At 36.6% G+C, this 16,714-nt stretch overlaps 3 protein-coding genes across 7 annotated transcripts in view; 2 read left to right on the top strand and 1 right to left on the bottom strand.

Annotated features, from left to right (window-relative positions):
• CCPG1 (cell cycle progression 1) overlaps nt 1-7,317 on the top strand; it is a 25,808-nt gene extending 18,491 nt beyond the window's left edge. For both annotated transcript variants that reach the window (XM_042804168.1, XM_042804169.1), the window contains 3 exons: nt 2,006-2,127; nt 3,203-4,605; nt 6,578-7,317. In XM_042804168.1, the coding sequence (XP_042660102.1) occupies nt 2,006-2,127; nt 3,203-4,605; nt 6,578-6,755 (1,703 nt within the window). In that variant the 3' untranslated portion in view covers nt 6,756-7,317. The remainder of the gene's footprint in view (nt 1-2,005; nt 2,128-3,202; nt 4,606-6,577) is intronic.
• Nucleotides 7,306-16,707, bottom strand: PIGB (phosphatidylinositol glycan anchor biosynthesis class B). 3 transcript variants are annotated; one of them, XM_032999294.2, is made up of 12 exons: nt 16,498-16,707; nt 16,290-16,425; nt 15,879-15,996; nt 15,175-15,279; nt 14,872-15,002; nt 14,159-14,299; nt 13,695-13,746; nt 13,059-13,270; nt 11,818-11,882; nt 9,333-9,543; nt 8,397-8,577; nt 7,306-7,801 (listed from the first exon to the last, which is right to left on the bottom strand). In XM_032999294.2, exons 1-12 carry the CDS (start codon nt 16,592-16,594, stop codon nt 7,670-7,672), a joined length of 1,581 nt encoding a protein of 526 aa, XP_032855185.2. In that variant the 5' UTR covers nt 16,595-16,707; the 3' UTR covers nt 7,306-7,669. The 3 variants fall into 3 exon arrangements, with proteins under 3 accessions (XP_032855185.2, XP_042660104.1, XP_042660105.1); XM_042804170.1 differs by having other exon boundaries at nt 15,879-15,992; nt 16,498-16,700; XM_042804171.1 differs by having other exon boundaries at nt 13,107-13,270; nt 15,879-15,992; nt 16,498-16,700.
• The window catches only part of RAB27A (RAB27A, member RAS oncogene family), a 37,064-nt gene continuing 37,013 nt past the window's right edge, over nt 16,664-16,714 (top strand). The window contains exon 1 of one of the 2 annotated variants that reach the window (XM_042804176.1): nt 16,664-16,714. The gene's annotated coding sequence lies outside the window, so the exon portion shown is untranslated. The other variant, XM_042804179.1, reaches the window with a different exon arrangement.

The raw sequence follows: 16,714 nt of genomic DNA, 5'->3' as shown, positions 1-16,714 counted from the left end.
TTTTTGTTTGTTTGTTTGGTTTTTTGTTTTTTAAACACAAACTTGCAAAGAGAAGTCCATCTCCCTAGAGGACTACTTTGCGTTTTTGTGATTCAGCTTGGAATCAATGTTTTCCACAGCAGTCTTTTAATGCTAGGGTAATTGTCATGTAAGATGATTGGAAAGTGTTACTTTTTATGAAATTACTTTTTTTTTTTATTTTGGGTCAGTGTCAGGATACGGTGTTTTCCCTTTAGCTAGAGCTCCAGGATCTCTTTAAGACTTTTAAAGATGTAGAAAGCAACTAGGATTAGGATTAGGTTTTAATCAGTACCTGTATCCTAATCAGTATTAAACTGAGTTAGCTGGCTTTATGATGCTCTAGGGAGGAGATCTGAAAGAGGGAAAGCTTTCCAGAAAAATAGGTAACTGGAAAAGCTAAATTTAGTAAGTCTTTGCCAGAAGAATATCTTCTTATGGATGTCCAGATATTTGATTCTTTTCTTTAACCAGTCTGCAAAAGGGAATATTGCTGTAATGCAACGGATTTAGCTAGATTACTTAAAGAATCTGAAGGATACTGTGTCTTAGAGTACCAGCTGGAAACAAACCAATTACTGAGGAATGGTGCCTCATTATGTGCATTTTCAGTGTCTTTGCTACACTTTGTGTTGCTAAATGTCATTCGTTTACTGTATCTACAGTATGATTCTTGATAAGGAGAAAAACAGTTTTAGGTGTTTTTCTGTAATTCAGGTTCCTCTTGATGTGAACTCTTTACACTAAAAGATGATTTTTCAGATGCAGTCTTAAGATTCTTAGGATCAATAGACTTCTTCAAGTATCTATAGAACATAAATATGAAACCAAATTTACTGTCAGAATACTTAAATTTACTTATACATGGATGTGTGATTTTTAATAAGTGTTTATTAGGACTATATAAACTTAAAATCATTGCTGTAAAAACCTTGCTTTCCCTTAGCTGAATTGAACTATTGAGGTTCAACTTGGTTTAATTGAGCACTGTCTGTTTTTAAGTTGTTTTAAAGTTCATACTTGACAATACATTAAATAGAAATTAAGAGAGCACAAAAAATTCCTCAGTGTAACAGTATTTATAGACTTCCTTCCGTTTAATAATACATCCCACCTGCCTTTAAATACAGTAGTAGAACTTTGCCTATGCTGCCTTGGTTTTGAAAGAAACACCTAAAACTTGCTGTTGCCATCTGCTGTAGAGTCAATTCAAAGAAAACCTTAAAAGCAAAAAAATAAAAACTGCATCAGTGTTAGGATTTACAGAATATATGTATAGGTAGGGAAGTACCAGAAAAGAAGTTTACTTGATAGAAAGAATTGTTGGCAAGTACAATGAAAATATTATTTCAGAAAAATAGGATGCCTTAGCCTTTATCTGTCAATTGAAAGACAGAATATTTGCTTGCTCTTCAACTTTGTCGTGGATAAGAATGATGAGATAGGGCCTACAAATACTTGCTGCTTTGTGAGCAGTGTGCAGTAACTGTGTTTCTGCATGAAAGTTTGCCTCTGTTAATATCATATTCATGTAACTTTACTTAACAGTAAAAGTTGTAGTTCTGAAATGGATAATGCGTAGACTAATGGTCTCTCTTTTATCCTGGTTGGCTTGCACGTTACTAAAAAAAAATGACAAAATGTCACACGTATCCTTTCCTGTGTAACTCCCATTGTTTCTAACTTATTTCTGTGTAGTGTTCCAAAATTCCTTCATTTGTTATCATCAAATAAAAGACGGTGTAACAGCAAATTTTTGGGTCTGTTTGAAAAATTGTTTATCATTGGAAGAAACAGAATCAGCATGTAACAATCTGGTTTTATAGTCTTTATTTTGTTACAGCTGAACAGTAAAGTGCTGGGTAGAAACTGCAAGTTAAGAATGCTTTTGAATTTGCAGAGAAAATGAAGATGATGTTTGGATTTGTCTGTTCCTCTAACTATTTAATGTGAGTCAGACTATCAGAAAATTTTTTGTCTTTTGTAGGGACAATACAGATCCAGAAACGTCAGCAGTTGGTGACAAAGACATGTGAATTAAAAGATATGAAAGATGACCTCTACCAGTGCCAACAAGAACAAGGAGATAAAGTGCATCATAAAGTGGGGGTAGGTATGAGTTTAGCTGGAAGTCATTGGGTTGTTCTGTCATTATGTGTGTAATTTACTCAAAGTGAAATTAATTTCATATACATCCATTACATCTTTTTTCTTTAAGTTCTTTCTGAGAATGTAATTTTTCTTTCCCATGAATTTTGGACAAAGATTTTGTATTTTGATCAAACTTGTTACTGGAATGTGTTTAAACATACTGGGTTTTATGTGTATGTAGTCTAGGAGTTATCTGGAAACAGAGACTCTTTCCCTATGACATAATGCCAGGTTGTCATTAATGAAGACAGCTGAAGTAGAATGTGCTGGTAAAAACCTGTTATAGGTTGAACATACAGATTTTATGAATTTGCTTTCTAAATGAAAAATAGTTATTAATTTTTGAAATACTTAACCTGTACTTCCAGTTTGTTAATGTTAGATCATTCAAAGAGAAGATTAGGGAGTGCTTTGTGTGTGCATGTCTGTGTAGATTTTTTTTTTTTTTAAGTTTTCTTTTATGTTGCTGATAGCAGCATTTATACATAATTCTGTATATTTACTTCTAGAGTTTGTCAAAGATGCCAAGAGACTGGGGAGATCCTTTTGTGTTAGGATGTAGTTACATGAACATGCATTTTCAGCAACAAATTTGGTTCAAAATCAGTTCCTGAATTTCTGCTCCAACTGTTGAATGTCCTTGCTTCTGCTAATGTGTTTCGGTTTGTAATCTGTAAACCCAATTTACTGAACATAGATGTGCATGTTTGCTGTTGATTTTAATTTTCTTTTAAGATGTTACAATTCATGTACTCAGTTTACTATCCTTCAGGTAGTTAAGGCAATACAAGTGAGGGGTGATGACCTATGGTTGGAAGAGGGAGCCTCTCACATGGTCTTTGTTGCCAAGAAAGTGTTTGTGTGTATCTGAGATAAACAAACTAGCTCTATTTTTGCATCTTGCTGCAACATGTGACACTGCATCCAAGATGACAAGTAAACTCTGTCTGGGCTACCTTGGTCTTTTATCTTTATAAGTGAAATTGTAACCATTCTAATTGTAGTATTTGTGCTTCTTTTTTGTTTGTATTAGTCACTCAAGGGAGATCTTGCCACATGTTTGACTTCTACTGATGTGGAGAAGAAATCCTTTGAATCTCAAAAAAAAAGTCTTGCTGCAGAAAATCAGCACTTAAGAGAGTCTTTAGAGAAGGAAGAAAAAGCTTTGGCCTCACTTCAGGAAGAATTAAGGAAGCTAAGACAACAAATTAGAAACTTAGAAGGTAAAGGTACTAGCACTGAGTCTATTGTAATTGAAAATCAGAAACTAAGGGAATATTTGGAAGAGGAAAAGCAAAGAAACCACAACTTTCTTAGGCAAAAGGAAACACTCTTTGCAGAGGCACAGATGTTAAGGAGAGAACTAGACAAAGAACGTCATATTACAGAAGCTCTGAAAAAAGAACTGGAACAGTTAAGTTCTCGACAAACACCTGACAATGCTAATGATGTTGATACATTAAGAGAAAATCAAGAAATAGAAACTCTGCGAGAAAGACTAGTAGAACTAGAAAAAAAGCTAAACTTCGAGCAGCAACGCTCTGATTTATGGGAGAAGCTGTATGTTGAAGCAAAAGACCAAACTGAAAACCAAGAAATGAATGACAAGGGACAGAAGAAAGGTGCTAAAGGGCAAAGTAAGACTAAAAAAAAATCAAAGGAATCATTTTTTGGTTCAGTTAAAGAAACTTTTGATGCTATGAAAAATTCCACGAAAGAGTTTGTAAGACATCATAAAGAAAAGATTAAGCAGGCTAAAGAAGCAGTAAAAGAAAACCTGAAAAAATTCTCTGATTCTGTAAAGTCTACATTCAGACATTTCAAAGATAGCACAAAAAACATCTTTGATGAAAAGGAGAAGTCAAATGATAAAAGACATGAGGCAAACAAGAAAGCTCGAACTTTTTACCGAGAACATAACTCTTACGAGAATTTGAAGCACATGCATTACAGGGGACCTAACATGCCAAAAGAATTCAAAGACGGAAGAAAACATCATTTTACAATATTCGAAAAAGGTACAGAGTCACCAAAACATCTCAATGATCCTTTGTGTAATAGAAGACACCAGTTTGTCCTAAAGGGCTGCTCTGGTATTTTTGAATGTGCTCATCAAGAATTCATTAGTCTTTTTAACAGAGAATCGGATCCTATCAGGGTGGATGAATTTAATCGGCTAATGAGAAAGTATTTGCAACAAGTTGTACATAACTTTCATCACTGGAGAGAACTAGAAAATTTCATCAATAAGTTTTTTCATAATGGGATATTTATACATGACCAGATGCTGTTCACTGATTTCGTTAATGATGTCAAGGATTACCTGGAAGATATGAAGGAATACCAAAATAATAATGAAAAAGTTTTTGAGGATTTGGACAAATACATCTATAGATACTACTTTCATTATGATAATTCGCCTCAGTATGGACCCAGGTTTGTTTCCATGTCTTCTGAACTTGTTAACACCATTGAGTAGTCTTTGTAAATAGAACTAGTGTCCTTGTTCTAATAGGTTGTCTTCTAAGGTGTATGTTTATGTCTATATATATACACTCTAGAAGACTTTCTGAAGGACTCAGTGGAAATACTAGATTGTTACATGAAGTGAATCTGTAGTACCTTATATAGAAATCTTGTGTGTGATGTTACTTTGGGAGGCACTACAGAGCCACTATAAGCAATTAAATATTTCTCCTGAGTTTTTTAGAAGACTGAGTAACTGCAGGTAGGATGACTTTAGACTGAACAGCTATGATTGCCTATCTGATGGAATGAATAACTATCTTGGAAGCAGTATTAACTAGGTTGTCCTTTCCCAAATGAGAAGGTTTTGAGATATATTTGAGCAGTTGCAGAGTCCTGTTCTGGCAGGTATATTCCTTGCTGGCTTTTCACAAACTTCTCTACTCTTGTAGTGTAGTATAATAGGGAGATACTCTGTATGCCCAGAGTAGAGCTAGTCAAATGGTGGACTTCAGATCCTGACCCTGACTAAACTTTAAGACTTGTTTACCAAGGCCCTTGGCATGAATTGTTTCCTGTGTTACTTGCCTGTATCTAATAGTATTCTCAGGTATTCTGCAGAGCAGTTGTTACGCTGCCTGGCTGGCCCAAGGGAGCTAGATACAGTGGACTGTTTCTATGGCATAGACTTTGGTGAAAGAAAATTAAGCAAGCAGCCTTAATATATTGTGTGGAACTTGCTCCTGGAACACTTAAGTATATATTTTATGTGGCTTGTAATATCATTGCTATTATAAAATTGGCTATATAATCTGTTGTGCTAATGTTTATTCTGATCAGGTAAGAAAAAATGTGATATGTTAACTAATTTATAATACACACAAAGTTGTCCTTGTAGCTATAATAGAACTTTTCCCTGTGCTGGTATTCAGTGCAAAGCATACTTACTATTTAGATTAAGCTTCAGTTCTTCAGTCAGGTTTCTCTTTTGGACTTGTTTATTATTTCATGTGTTCTAGTGCAGCAGGAAGTCTGAATACTTAACTACATTGGGGTTACTAAATCATGTGAGGTAGTACTTTCTTTTATTAAAAGTTGAACCATGAGGATGATAATCCTGTTACCAGCTACCAAGTAGCCTTTTTAATGTGTAGTTTTGGCAAACACATGACATAAGTTTTGTGTTTTTATTTATAGTCCAACTACTTCTTATTAGTTTATTATCTAAATGAACTTGAATTTTTAATTAAATCCAACACTTAATTTTTGAGCACTTTAATTCAGTTTGCAGAAAAACAGAATTTGAAATTCATTTATTAATGGTATGTTGCAGAAGTTTGTACGATACTGAGGATGAAAATAGCCTTAGTTTAGCAGAAGCCAAGAGATGCTAGTCATAATGTAACAGCATGTAGTATAATGAGATTGTTTGCATTAAAAACTGGAACTGGTAAGCAAGTGTTTTTTGTCAGTGCCCCCTCTCTCTGTATAAATGTACTTATTGTACATGAAAACCTCTGAAGTGCCCATGTTTTCACAAAGCATGCCTTTCTAAGGGTCTGTAAAGTTTACATTATTTTTATCAAGCATGATGTAATAAAATCACTGAAAATATATATTGAGACCTCAGTCATGACAGCAGGGATAAGCAAACAGCTGTTTTCCTGGCTTTATTCTAAAAAGAACTCCGGACAAACAGCTGCAGAGCATTTTTATTTTTAGAAAGGACTTATTTTAAATATGCTATCTTATTGATGATTTAAATAAACACATCCCTTTACCTCCATTTTGCTTACAAGAGAAGGGACTACTTAATACTGATTGGTTTTCAGTCAACCTCAGGATGTTAAAAGCTGTTCTTGACAATGTAATTGTGTTTCAGAATGTTTTTAGGGAGATGCTTTCATAAGAATAGTAATAAGCTTTTGTTTACTCCTTGCAGTCGACCTAAAAGGCCTTTTACACAAAGTGAAAATTCCAGACATGAAAAACAAGCTCAGAAGTACCAGCACCGTAATAAAAGAGAAGGTAAATGGCATAAACATGGTCGCACTAATGGAAGACACATGGCAAATCTTGAAATAGAATTGGGGCAATTACCCTTTGATCCAAAATATTGAGTAATTTATGGTAAAAATAAGATTAGAATTCACATCCTCTCCGGAAACTAATTGTTTTTCAACAAAGCAGCAAGATGCAAGTTTTTTCGCTAAATAATTTGATTTTTACACATTTTTGTTAAAAGGCAGATGTCAGGCTTTCTGATTTGCATATTCTGTACTGTTGCTTTAACTGTTCTTTGGAAATGATGATAGTTTGAGTGCCAGCAGTATTGTTGCAGAAACTAGGCATGGAATGACTTCTGTATGAAAAATATGCTTAATTGCATTCCATTAGTATAGTTCAAGCTTGAGTCATGCATAATGTAGCAATAATTAATTCCAGTGTTTGATATACTAACTTCATCTCAGCCTTCAAAAAATAGGTCTACATTACGGTAATGTATTTGTTAGTGTTTTGTAATCTTATACTTGCTTCTTGTCTTTGGGGGGGCTCAAGAGCCTGTTGAATTGTGAAGAATTTGCTGTGTTGCATTCTAATCAGCTTGCTGATTTAAGCACTTGAAATGTCTTGCATATCTGCATATTGTAGAAGAAAAATAAAGAGACATTGTGGGTAAAAGTCTTTATTTATAAAACAAACCTAGTATAGCTGTACAGTTCTATAAAAATGGTCCAGTCTTGTCTAATTGCTTACTGTTCAAGTAGTCATATGGTAACTTCGGTTTTCCTGATGTTTTCTGGTGTTGTAAGGTAGGTCAGCACCCACATCCTGCCATACTGCTACCAAAGTTGCCTTCAGGAAGAGGTTTCTGTGTTTCCAGACAGCCAGTGGCTGCCTAGTCAGACTTTCCCCTTCTGACTTACCCGGTTTCAGACTCACTACACTCTCCTGTCTGCAGTACAAGATCCTCTAAGCATAGTACTGCTATGCCAAACTGATCTCATTAGGTCTTAAGTCTAGAAACTGATCTTCAGGTATGATTCATTTCAGTTTTTCTCCTGTAGATATAGATATGGCTTCCAACTCGTCCTTGAGGTACATGAGTATGAAAGACAGTAGCTGTTTTCTCATAGCCCCTTAAAGTTAGAAATGATGATATTTCCTGTAAATGAACATATATTAGTTTCCAGAGTCAGAAATTGCAGTTGGGAGCATCAGAACAGTGTTCCAAAGTTTTTTGAAAACCATCAATTCAACTGTCCCCTGGAAGTTTTATCCTTTATTTTAGGAAAGACTGCTAGAAAAAGAGGTACCTATCCTGTTTGATCCTGTCCGGAGTGGATGTTCACCAGACACCGTTGTTTTGAGTACATGGGCTTCATAAAAAAATTGAGGGGGGAAAGGTACTCTTGACTGCAGACGTTTTTGCTTGTCATTGTTGCTTACTTAAAAATGTGTGGTTCTGGGAATGGATGGTACATTTGTTTTTAATATGGCTTGAGGAGAATTTCATAAAACATTAATTACTTTAAGGCATATAGAATTTCCACACAGGAGAGGGTATACATGAATGTTAAGTATGTATCACTGAAATGGTATCTATACTATATTACGGACTAGAGGGTTCAATTTGAATTTAAACTGTGTTTAAAAAATTGTGGACAACAATTTTCAAAAAATATTAACTATAACTCTCCCCTAATTTATTTTGTAACTTGACCTCAAAACTAGTTTGTTTCATCTTGCAGTTACCATACCTGTTCTAGCACGCTGAAGAAGATCAAGTGACTGGGTAATAACGTATCATTGTAAAACTCCTTGTTAAGCCAGCCAAGTGGATTAGAGTAAAATACATCTGCTTCATCAATATAGCTCTCATCTCTGGTTAGGTCTGGGGGACACTGAAGGAATCTCATTTTTAGAGGACAGTGAACGTGACTAGGGAGAAAAACAGAACAAATACTTCAGGATAAACTGACCAGTATCTCATATTTGAAATGACTCATCACTTTATCTCAGCCAAAACGAAAATGGAATAATTAGCTTTTCTCCCCCAGAGTCATATTTTCTTCCCTTCTGTACTTCATATAAAGCAAAAGTGGAACAGGTGGATTCAGCTCCAAAATGCTGTGTCTGTGTTGTTAGCAGTTCACAGAAAGCAGATTTATCTTAATAAAAATACCATATGCATAACAGCAGTTTCTTAAAAAGGTACTTTTCTATATCAGCTTCCCTGTTTATATCTACTTCAGTGTTTTATTTACTTGCCAGGATCTATTGCAAACTTTTTGGAATAGTGACCTCGATTATTTTATGTTGTAATTACTTTTCTTTACTCTCTAGTAGCAGAGGGTAAAATTAATAGTTTGTAACAATCAGTCCAGTTTTGCTACAAAAGTTACCATAATGAAAAGTTATTACTTTCAGAAGCCGTAAGACTGAGTGCATATCCTCATACAAAGCTATTTGACAAAAACTGAATAAAACTTAGATGCTGAATTTTAATCTATGGAATAAGCATTTGGCTTATTTCACCTATTCATTCTGTATTAACTGTATGAAAAATGAAAACTCTTCCTGTATATGTTTATCCATCTCAATTTATTAAGCTTAGGAAAAAAAAAAACCCCAAACCTTAATTTATGCTTGAGTGTATGGATTTTAATATAGTACACTATTAACTACTGTAGTACCTGTAAAATGGAGTAGAGTGGCACGGCATCATGATGAAGACAAAAGCTTGTGACTGGTAAGAGTTATTACAGAGTTGCTGTATGTGACTCATAACATCGAGAGTGCCTCGCTGGTGAATCAACCCTGTATACAGGGCTGGGAGTAAGTTTGATAAAAGCAGGAAACTTGCTGCAGATTTCTTCCATGCTTTCAGTTGTTTCAAAGAATATCCTATAGAAACATTAGAGTAAGTTTGAGAGAAGCACATACTAACAGTTGCACACAGTATTTTTGAAAGTACCATAACTTACTGGAAAACTGAGTTGATAACAGTACCTTGCTTTGAGGTATTTTAATAGTGTTCTTTCAGTCTTTTCTCTTTGAATGGAAATTCAGAGGTTAGACTTTGCGCTTATTAACTCTTGGATTTAACAGTGTAAGCCCATACCTGTCTTTTGAAGTACAGAAGTATGATTTCAAAGTCAGTGCTTTGTCTCTTTAGAGCTTAATTTTGATTGCTTGTGGGGAAAAATAGTCCATTCAGTTTAGATGAATGATATGTGGCAACTTACTGATGTGTTCAGATTCATGCATGTCCAAGTAGAGCTAGAATAAATGGCAACGTGCACTCTGGTATGGCTGTGGTATGCTTTTTCTCCAACATACTGAAAGCTCCATCATACTTTTATTGTTACTAATTTTTGCGCTGTTACCTTTGGGAAAAGTTTACTCTTCCATCTTTTCCCATCTACTGACCCCTTCCCCCTCACATTTCTTAAAGGAGATAGTAATAGGAAGAGGCATTTCTCCCGATGGGAGAGAGCTGTGTAAATGTGTTTCTCACAACCAACACTTAGATGGACCTGGCACAGAAGATGGTTCCATGTTGCAACCAGTCTGGAAACCCTTAAGTCATGTGCTTGTCAGGAGATAAAAATATTTTATGCAGCCTAGCTCTGTGTCCACATTTACTGAATCACAAGCAGCAAGTTATAATAGGCCTGTTTCAGAAGTCAGTAGCAAGTTAAATTAGCGTTCAGTTGGTCTGTTCCAACAAATTGCAGATCTTCAATGAAAACAAAGTCTACTAATTAGTCTGTGGCTTAAACACGAGTGGAAACATTCTATTATAGGCATTTTTTAATTGCTCTTGTGAAATGCTCTTAGCTTATCTTTAAATGTGCTTGGAAATTACTGTAAAAAATATGTGGGTTTTTTTTCTGCTTTTATTTATGAAGTTTTGAGCAATTTAAAGACCCCTCTGTAACCACTGAGTTATCAGAAATAACTTTTGTCACTTTTGTCTTTACTAAAGTATCCAAACAGATGATGATTAACACTTGATAAATTGTGTAATGATCTCATTCCCTTATAGACATGAAAGTTAAAAGGGATATTAACAAAAAATAGTGGTCTGATTTGAATTTTTCTGCACATGAGGTAGAACTGGTTCATCTTAAATCTGCTACTGAACTGAACTAAGCAAAGACATATTACATACTTAATCTCAGCAGACAGCAAAACTATTGAAGAAAGATTTACTTCTGTTTAGACTAGCAAAACAGGTTAAAGAAAATTGTTTTTCATTGATTCCTCTGTTTTGATCTTGTAGGTAAACTAAAGCTGTACAGCTTCGTGTTCCAGAAGTTTTAATCTTTCCTTTGTAACTTTTCAGCATACTAGACTTTACATCATGATTTTACTTTTCCTACAGTACTGTAGTTATTACCAAGTTTTGTAAAATATAAAATACTTCTTTGTTAGGCTCTTTTCTGTGTTTAAAAGAAAAAAAACACAAAATAACAGAAAAAGATAAATGAGTACTTTTAAAGTTTCTGTTAAAGTATGAGAAAAATCTTCATTAGCAAAAGGAAAATGCTTTCAAGTTTAAACTGTGGACAGATTCTCCTTAATTAAACTTCTAAGTTAACCACATTAGTTTAGGGACATTATTCCTGTTTTTAACAAATTCACTTCACTATGCCTGAAGGAAAAAGCTATCACATTAACTGCTCTCAGACTTCTGTGGGAAGTAGCTTCCAGCTGGTAGTTGGTCATGAGCAGACAGAAAACTAGCATTATCTACTAACACATCTGAATCTAGAAAAGGCTAATTTTAGTTTTTAAATACTTTAATTTTTGTTGCATACTCAAAGGCATTTGTCAGGCATATTTGAGACAACTGTGTGGAAAAATACTACAAAGAACCCACGGAACAAAATTCACTGTAAGGGTGGCCTTGCTAAAACATTAGCAGTCACTGAGGCAATTTTCACATTTTCAGGAAGTACTTTTATCCATGCTAAGGAGTCTCCACCTGTGTTTCAGTCACTTGGTGTTCTTCCTTTTTTTTTTTTTTTTTTTTTGGTTTCCACTAGCTGTAAGAAGAAGTTAGGTTAGTTCTAAGGCTCTTTTGTCAAATACCTACATTGACTTTTAACAGGCTCTCTTTAGGTAAAAATTATATACAGGGAAGGTTGCAAGACATTTGAAACCAATGCTTACCACAAAAAATCATGCAAAATGGTAGTACTGGGTAGATGAACCTGAATTCTTTATGGCTGAGCATGCTGCAATAAAACAGATAAAGTACTACAGTGAGAAAGCTCAATGCGTCAGTTCTTTTGACAAAATGTGTTTTTAGAGCATGGAGGACTGGAAGAAAAGCACTTGCATGTACTAAAAAGCTTTGGGCATTGAAGCAGTTTAGAGTAAAAATCAAAGTTGTTGCTTTTTAAGAACTTAATGAGTATGTTCAAAATAAAATTATTTGGTCAGTTTAAACCAAGCACTAATAAAAGCACCTGACTACTACTCTAGTGATTAAGTGGTCTGATTCTATGACTACTAGATATAACTTAGATAGTACTTCACCAATTTACTTTCTGTAATAAAACACAAAAAGTGTGGATGAGAAGCTGAGACTCAAGTATACAAGTTAAGTAACATCCACCTCTGCTAATACAACGTTACGCAATTTCTCATGCCAGCTTCTGGGGGATAATTGCAAGGCTTGTGTCAGGGGAACCAAACAGGTTCTTACAAAACTTAAGGGAGATAAAAAAGGCCTAAAACCAATAGAGCTACATCCAGTTTTGAGATGGACTGAAAGATGGCATTTGTGGCCTTGCTGCTGTTCTGCTGTATTCTGTTACTACTGTAGTCTTAATACCATTTATTACTTAGTATTTATTAATTTGCTGTATATTTTATTGTCTCAAAGTCTCTCATTTAATCTCCAGTTAATTCTGATGCTTTAGAAACAGCTTACCTTTTCTTCTCAACTTAAGACATACAGTCCTATGATAAATCTTAAGAGCTGTGTGTAGACTTGTGAATGGAGTAAGTTTGAGGCCTAAGAACCTCCCATATTACTGGGGATATATTGAAGAACCAAATATAATGGTATTTTCATTATCAGGCATCTAGTAAACACAGTTTTCTGACTACTTCTAATGTTGCTTAAACATGTTAGGTGATTTGAGTGGTGTGATTTTTTTTTTTTCCATCCAATGTCATGCTGAATTATTTTATTCTGTAAGGGTCTAATAAATTCTAAAAATACATGTTTGGTAACAATATAAGAAGTAGTATTACGTAAAATTCTAGAAACTATTGTATAATTGACTGCATTTCTTAGAGTGTTTGAATAGTTTAAAGTTTTCTGTCACTTATTCTAGAGAGGACATGAGCTTTGGAAAGAAGAGAACCAGTAAAAGATAGTAGTTACACTTAGGAGAAATTACCTGTACACCAACATTGTCCAAATAACTGTCATTAGAAAGATGCGATACCTTTTTGCTGCCAGCACACAGCCATGAATAAAAAAAGGCAGATGGGTACCCAAGATGACTGGTAGTCCCTGAGTGAAGTACCAATGCCAAGGATGAGATCCGTAAAATGCTCCCAAATTCTGCAGCACGTTGAATTTCAAGAAGTTCAGCTGAACCAGTACCCACTGGGAGATGAGGGGTGGAGGTGGGGGAGTTAAATACAAATCCAAAGTGAAAACCAAGAGCTAAATTGAATTACAGTCATCACTGACCTTAAATGATAGAGCATTTTCATTCATACTTATGTTTTTTTCTACTAAGACTTGTCACAGACTTCCCCTAGCAATTAAACACAGCGGCATGTAAGTTTTGTAGTTTGTTGATAACTACTGGTTTATTGATAGCAAACTGATTTTAAGTAACAATCTGTGTCATTTAAAATAACTGAGGAGTCAGTGTTTAAGGGCTTATGGCTTAGGATCTATTTAGAAAGCATAGGCAAGACACAGTCACAGAAATAATGGAAGTCAGAGGTGTCTGAACCATCTGTCCATGTTAAAATGCTAAAACCCAACCACCGTCTTGTAAGTCAAATTTAAAACAACTTACCTCACCAAAAAACACCCGGTCAATTATTAAAGAGGTTCCTACTGTGACCAATCTGCAAAAATGAAAAGTTGATTGCAGTGATTCTGCCTGAGTTGCTTTTGTATTAGATTCTACTGTTCTCTAAGTAGCTGTCAAAACTCCCAGATTCATCATCTTTTTTGAGATTATCCATACTCAGGGCTATTTTACAGTGGTCAGTTGCCATCACCCAGTATCCTTGGCACAATCCCAGATTTAAGCGGAAATGCTATTCGTGTCTCACCCTCAAGAAATCTCTCCTAGTGCTTTTTTGCAGCATATACATTGATTTAAAGGAAGCACGGTCCTTATTTAACTTCTCAAAAAAGACTTTTCCTTGTTTTTTACATTAAATCAGCTTTTGGGGTTGTCTGCCTTGGTGGTGGTAAAATCAATCTTAAGATATAGCTGTGCATAGTCATAGTTTAAATTCAGTAAGAACATACCCAATTGGAAGGCAGTTGTGTAGGATAAGGTCTGCTTTTCTCTGTTCTTGCAAAAAATGACTGAAGACCAAAGGTATCCATGGGATAATAGCGGTGGGACGAATAACAATTGCAAGTGCTAGCAAAGCTAAATATTTGCAACTAGAATGAAGGAGTATAAGAAAAACAAGTTTATCAGGAGCTTTGGTCAATTCTTTTGCAGACAGTGACATTATTGTCATGTTCCTGACTAAAAGGTTTTCATACTGTAGATAACATTGATTCTCTCAGTGCAGATACTCTCCTTTTCTTGGGAGGCTGCCAACTATATAATTGTTTTATTAGCAATGGAGCTTCTAACTAGAAGCACATACTTGCTTTAAAATGGTAAAAGAAAGTCATGACCTATATCTGAACCCAAACAAACTTTTGTTATCTTTTCCCAAGTTACCCCACATTTCAATCCTTTAAAGGAAAGTCTCCTGTAAAGTGATACTTTGTATAAGGGAACTGGTGAATATCAATTTTACATACCAGCTATACCATGGCTTCAAAAAATTAGAGGAAATACCACAATTGCTGATCCTTTCATGATCTAGAGCTCTTGCTGCGTGCACGAGGTGATTTTGGTTGCCTTATATTTTCAGATAAAAGTTACCATTTTAAACAGTAGCATTAGATTGGTGTTATCTTAAGCCAAAAATTAACAGTACTGTTAGTAGAAAGTTTCTCACCTGCTTCCCATCTTGGAACCTTTTATTGGATAGTAGGAAAGAGCAAAAATGGTAAGAAGAGTTTCCATGGTGTTTGTTAGAGTTCTGGTACAGGCATACCATGTAAACCAGGAACACAGCTGGCAGAAGTACTGAAAATAATTATGAACAACAGTATGTATAGGAAGAAGTGTTAAATTCTGTAGTTTTAAATGAAGGCAATAATTCTTCAAGGTGTGACTTACTATCATCTGGCTGTTGTTTACACTGCAACAACCAGCGTTTATTAACATGCATAAAATTTTTTTAAAGGCTGACACTCACCACACACTTTGCTGTTTCTGCATTTTCAAGGCGTTGCACTAATGAGTAAAGCTTCACATCAGCAAAAGCTGCCAACACTGCCTGTGCAAGTCTAGGGACCCATATCTATGTAAGCAGAGCAAAAAATTCACTTGCAACAAATGTGTTAAATTCTAAGTTTGAAGAGAGGACTACTGAATTAGTGAATGACTGTTCAGACATGAAAATAGTGAATTAGTGAATATTCTCTATAGCTTTTTATGATTAAAAAAAAGGTCCTTGGGTAAGACTAGTATTTCTGCCAGCACAAAGTCTAAAGTTCATCTGCAAGTGTTCAGAAAGTGAAAGTAGAATTCTTTGCCATTCAACTCCAGTAGAAGTCAAAAGGGACTGTTACTGAATTTAGTGCAAACATATATTATTAAACAGTCTAGAAAGCTGAAGCACTAAGCAGTTATGATGCAGTGGTGAACACCATGAGATTCAAGGAGACTCAAGGCCAGGAATAATCTTCTGCAGTCACAGGCATCAGTACTGTGACTAGAGATCTGTGAATGACTTCTGCACCCCTGTGGTATGCTACAGTGAGGTCTCAGCTCACACATCTCTAGTTGCTAGATTCAAGGCTTTATATTTTACCTGGCCAGTTACAAGAATACCCTGAATTTAAATACAATGCTTTCAATTGAATTTTAGTAGCAGATGTGTTTTTTGATTATACTCACCAACAGCTGAACATCATCCTTGGCCAACAGCTGTAAAGCTTTGTAGATGCTTGCAAAGATTAGTGGGTATGAATAGCCCCTTAGGCCATTTACCCATTCCCAAGTCAGGTAGCCATAATTACTAATATTAAGGATAGATCATGAACAACTGAAACAAAAGGTGTCACGCGAGCTGTGTAATGCTCAGACTTGCCCGCGTCGAGACGTTGATCCCCGTGGTCAAAAGTAGGGGTGTTTTTGCAACTGGTCAAACCAACACCTCACTGCCGTGGAAATCCACCCGAGCGCGCCTCCCACTCGCGACACCGCGCGGCCGTGACTCTCCGCTGATGCGGCGGGGGGGGAGGTAAAACTCGGGCAAGGAGGGGGACTGCGTGAGGACCGGCGTGGGTCTGGCAGCGCCAAGGATATTTGAAGACCATGCGATGCGCCACCTCCAGCGCCTGCCAGTACTCGTCCGGGACGAAGCTGGTGCGGACGAGGAAGCAGTTCACCGTCCGCAGCGCCACCGCCAGCGCCAGCAGCGGCGCCGGCCCGCCGGCCGCGCCTGCGGGAGGGGAGCCTGTCCGTCAAGAGCCAACCCCGAGACCCGCCGCCCCACCGCCCCGCACCCGCTTACCGGAGCCTCGCTGCCCGCCGGGGGAGCTGTACAGCACCGACCGCCGCTGGCGGAGCCGTACCGGCCCGCGGGCCCGCAGCCCGCCCGCCGCCTCCATCCGTCCCGTCGCACCGCGCCGGGCCTCCGCCGTCAGCGGCGCATGCGCGACCGGCGCTTTCTTCCGGGCACTGTAGCGAGCGGTGCGGGGGCCGCCGCTCCGTCATCTCCCGTCCTTCAG

The sequence above is a fragment of the Tyto alba genome, unplaced genomic scaffold, assembly GCF_018691265.1.
Source record: "Tyto alba isolate M040663 unplaced genomic scaffold, T.alba_DEE_v4.0 Super-Scaffold_41, whole genome shotgun sequence".
Classification (NCBI taxonomy): domain Eukaryota; kingdom Metazoa; phylum Chordata; class Aves; order Strigiformes; family Tytonidae; genus Tyto; species Tyto alba.
Note: the sequence above shows the minus strand (reverse complement) of the source record. Positions and strands in the feature narration are given on the sequence as shown.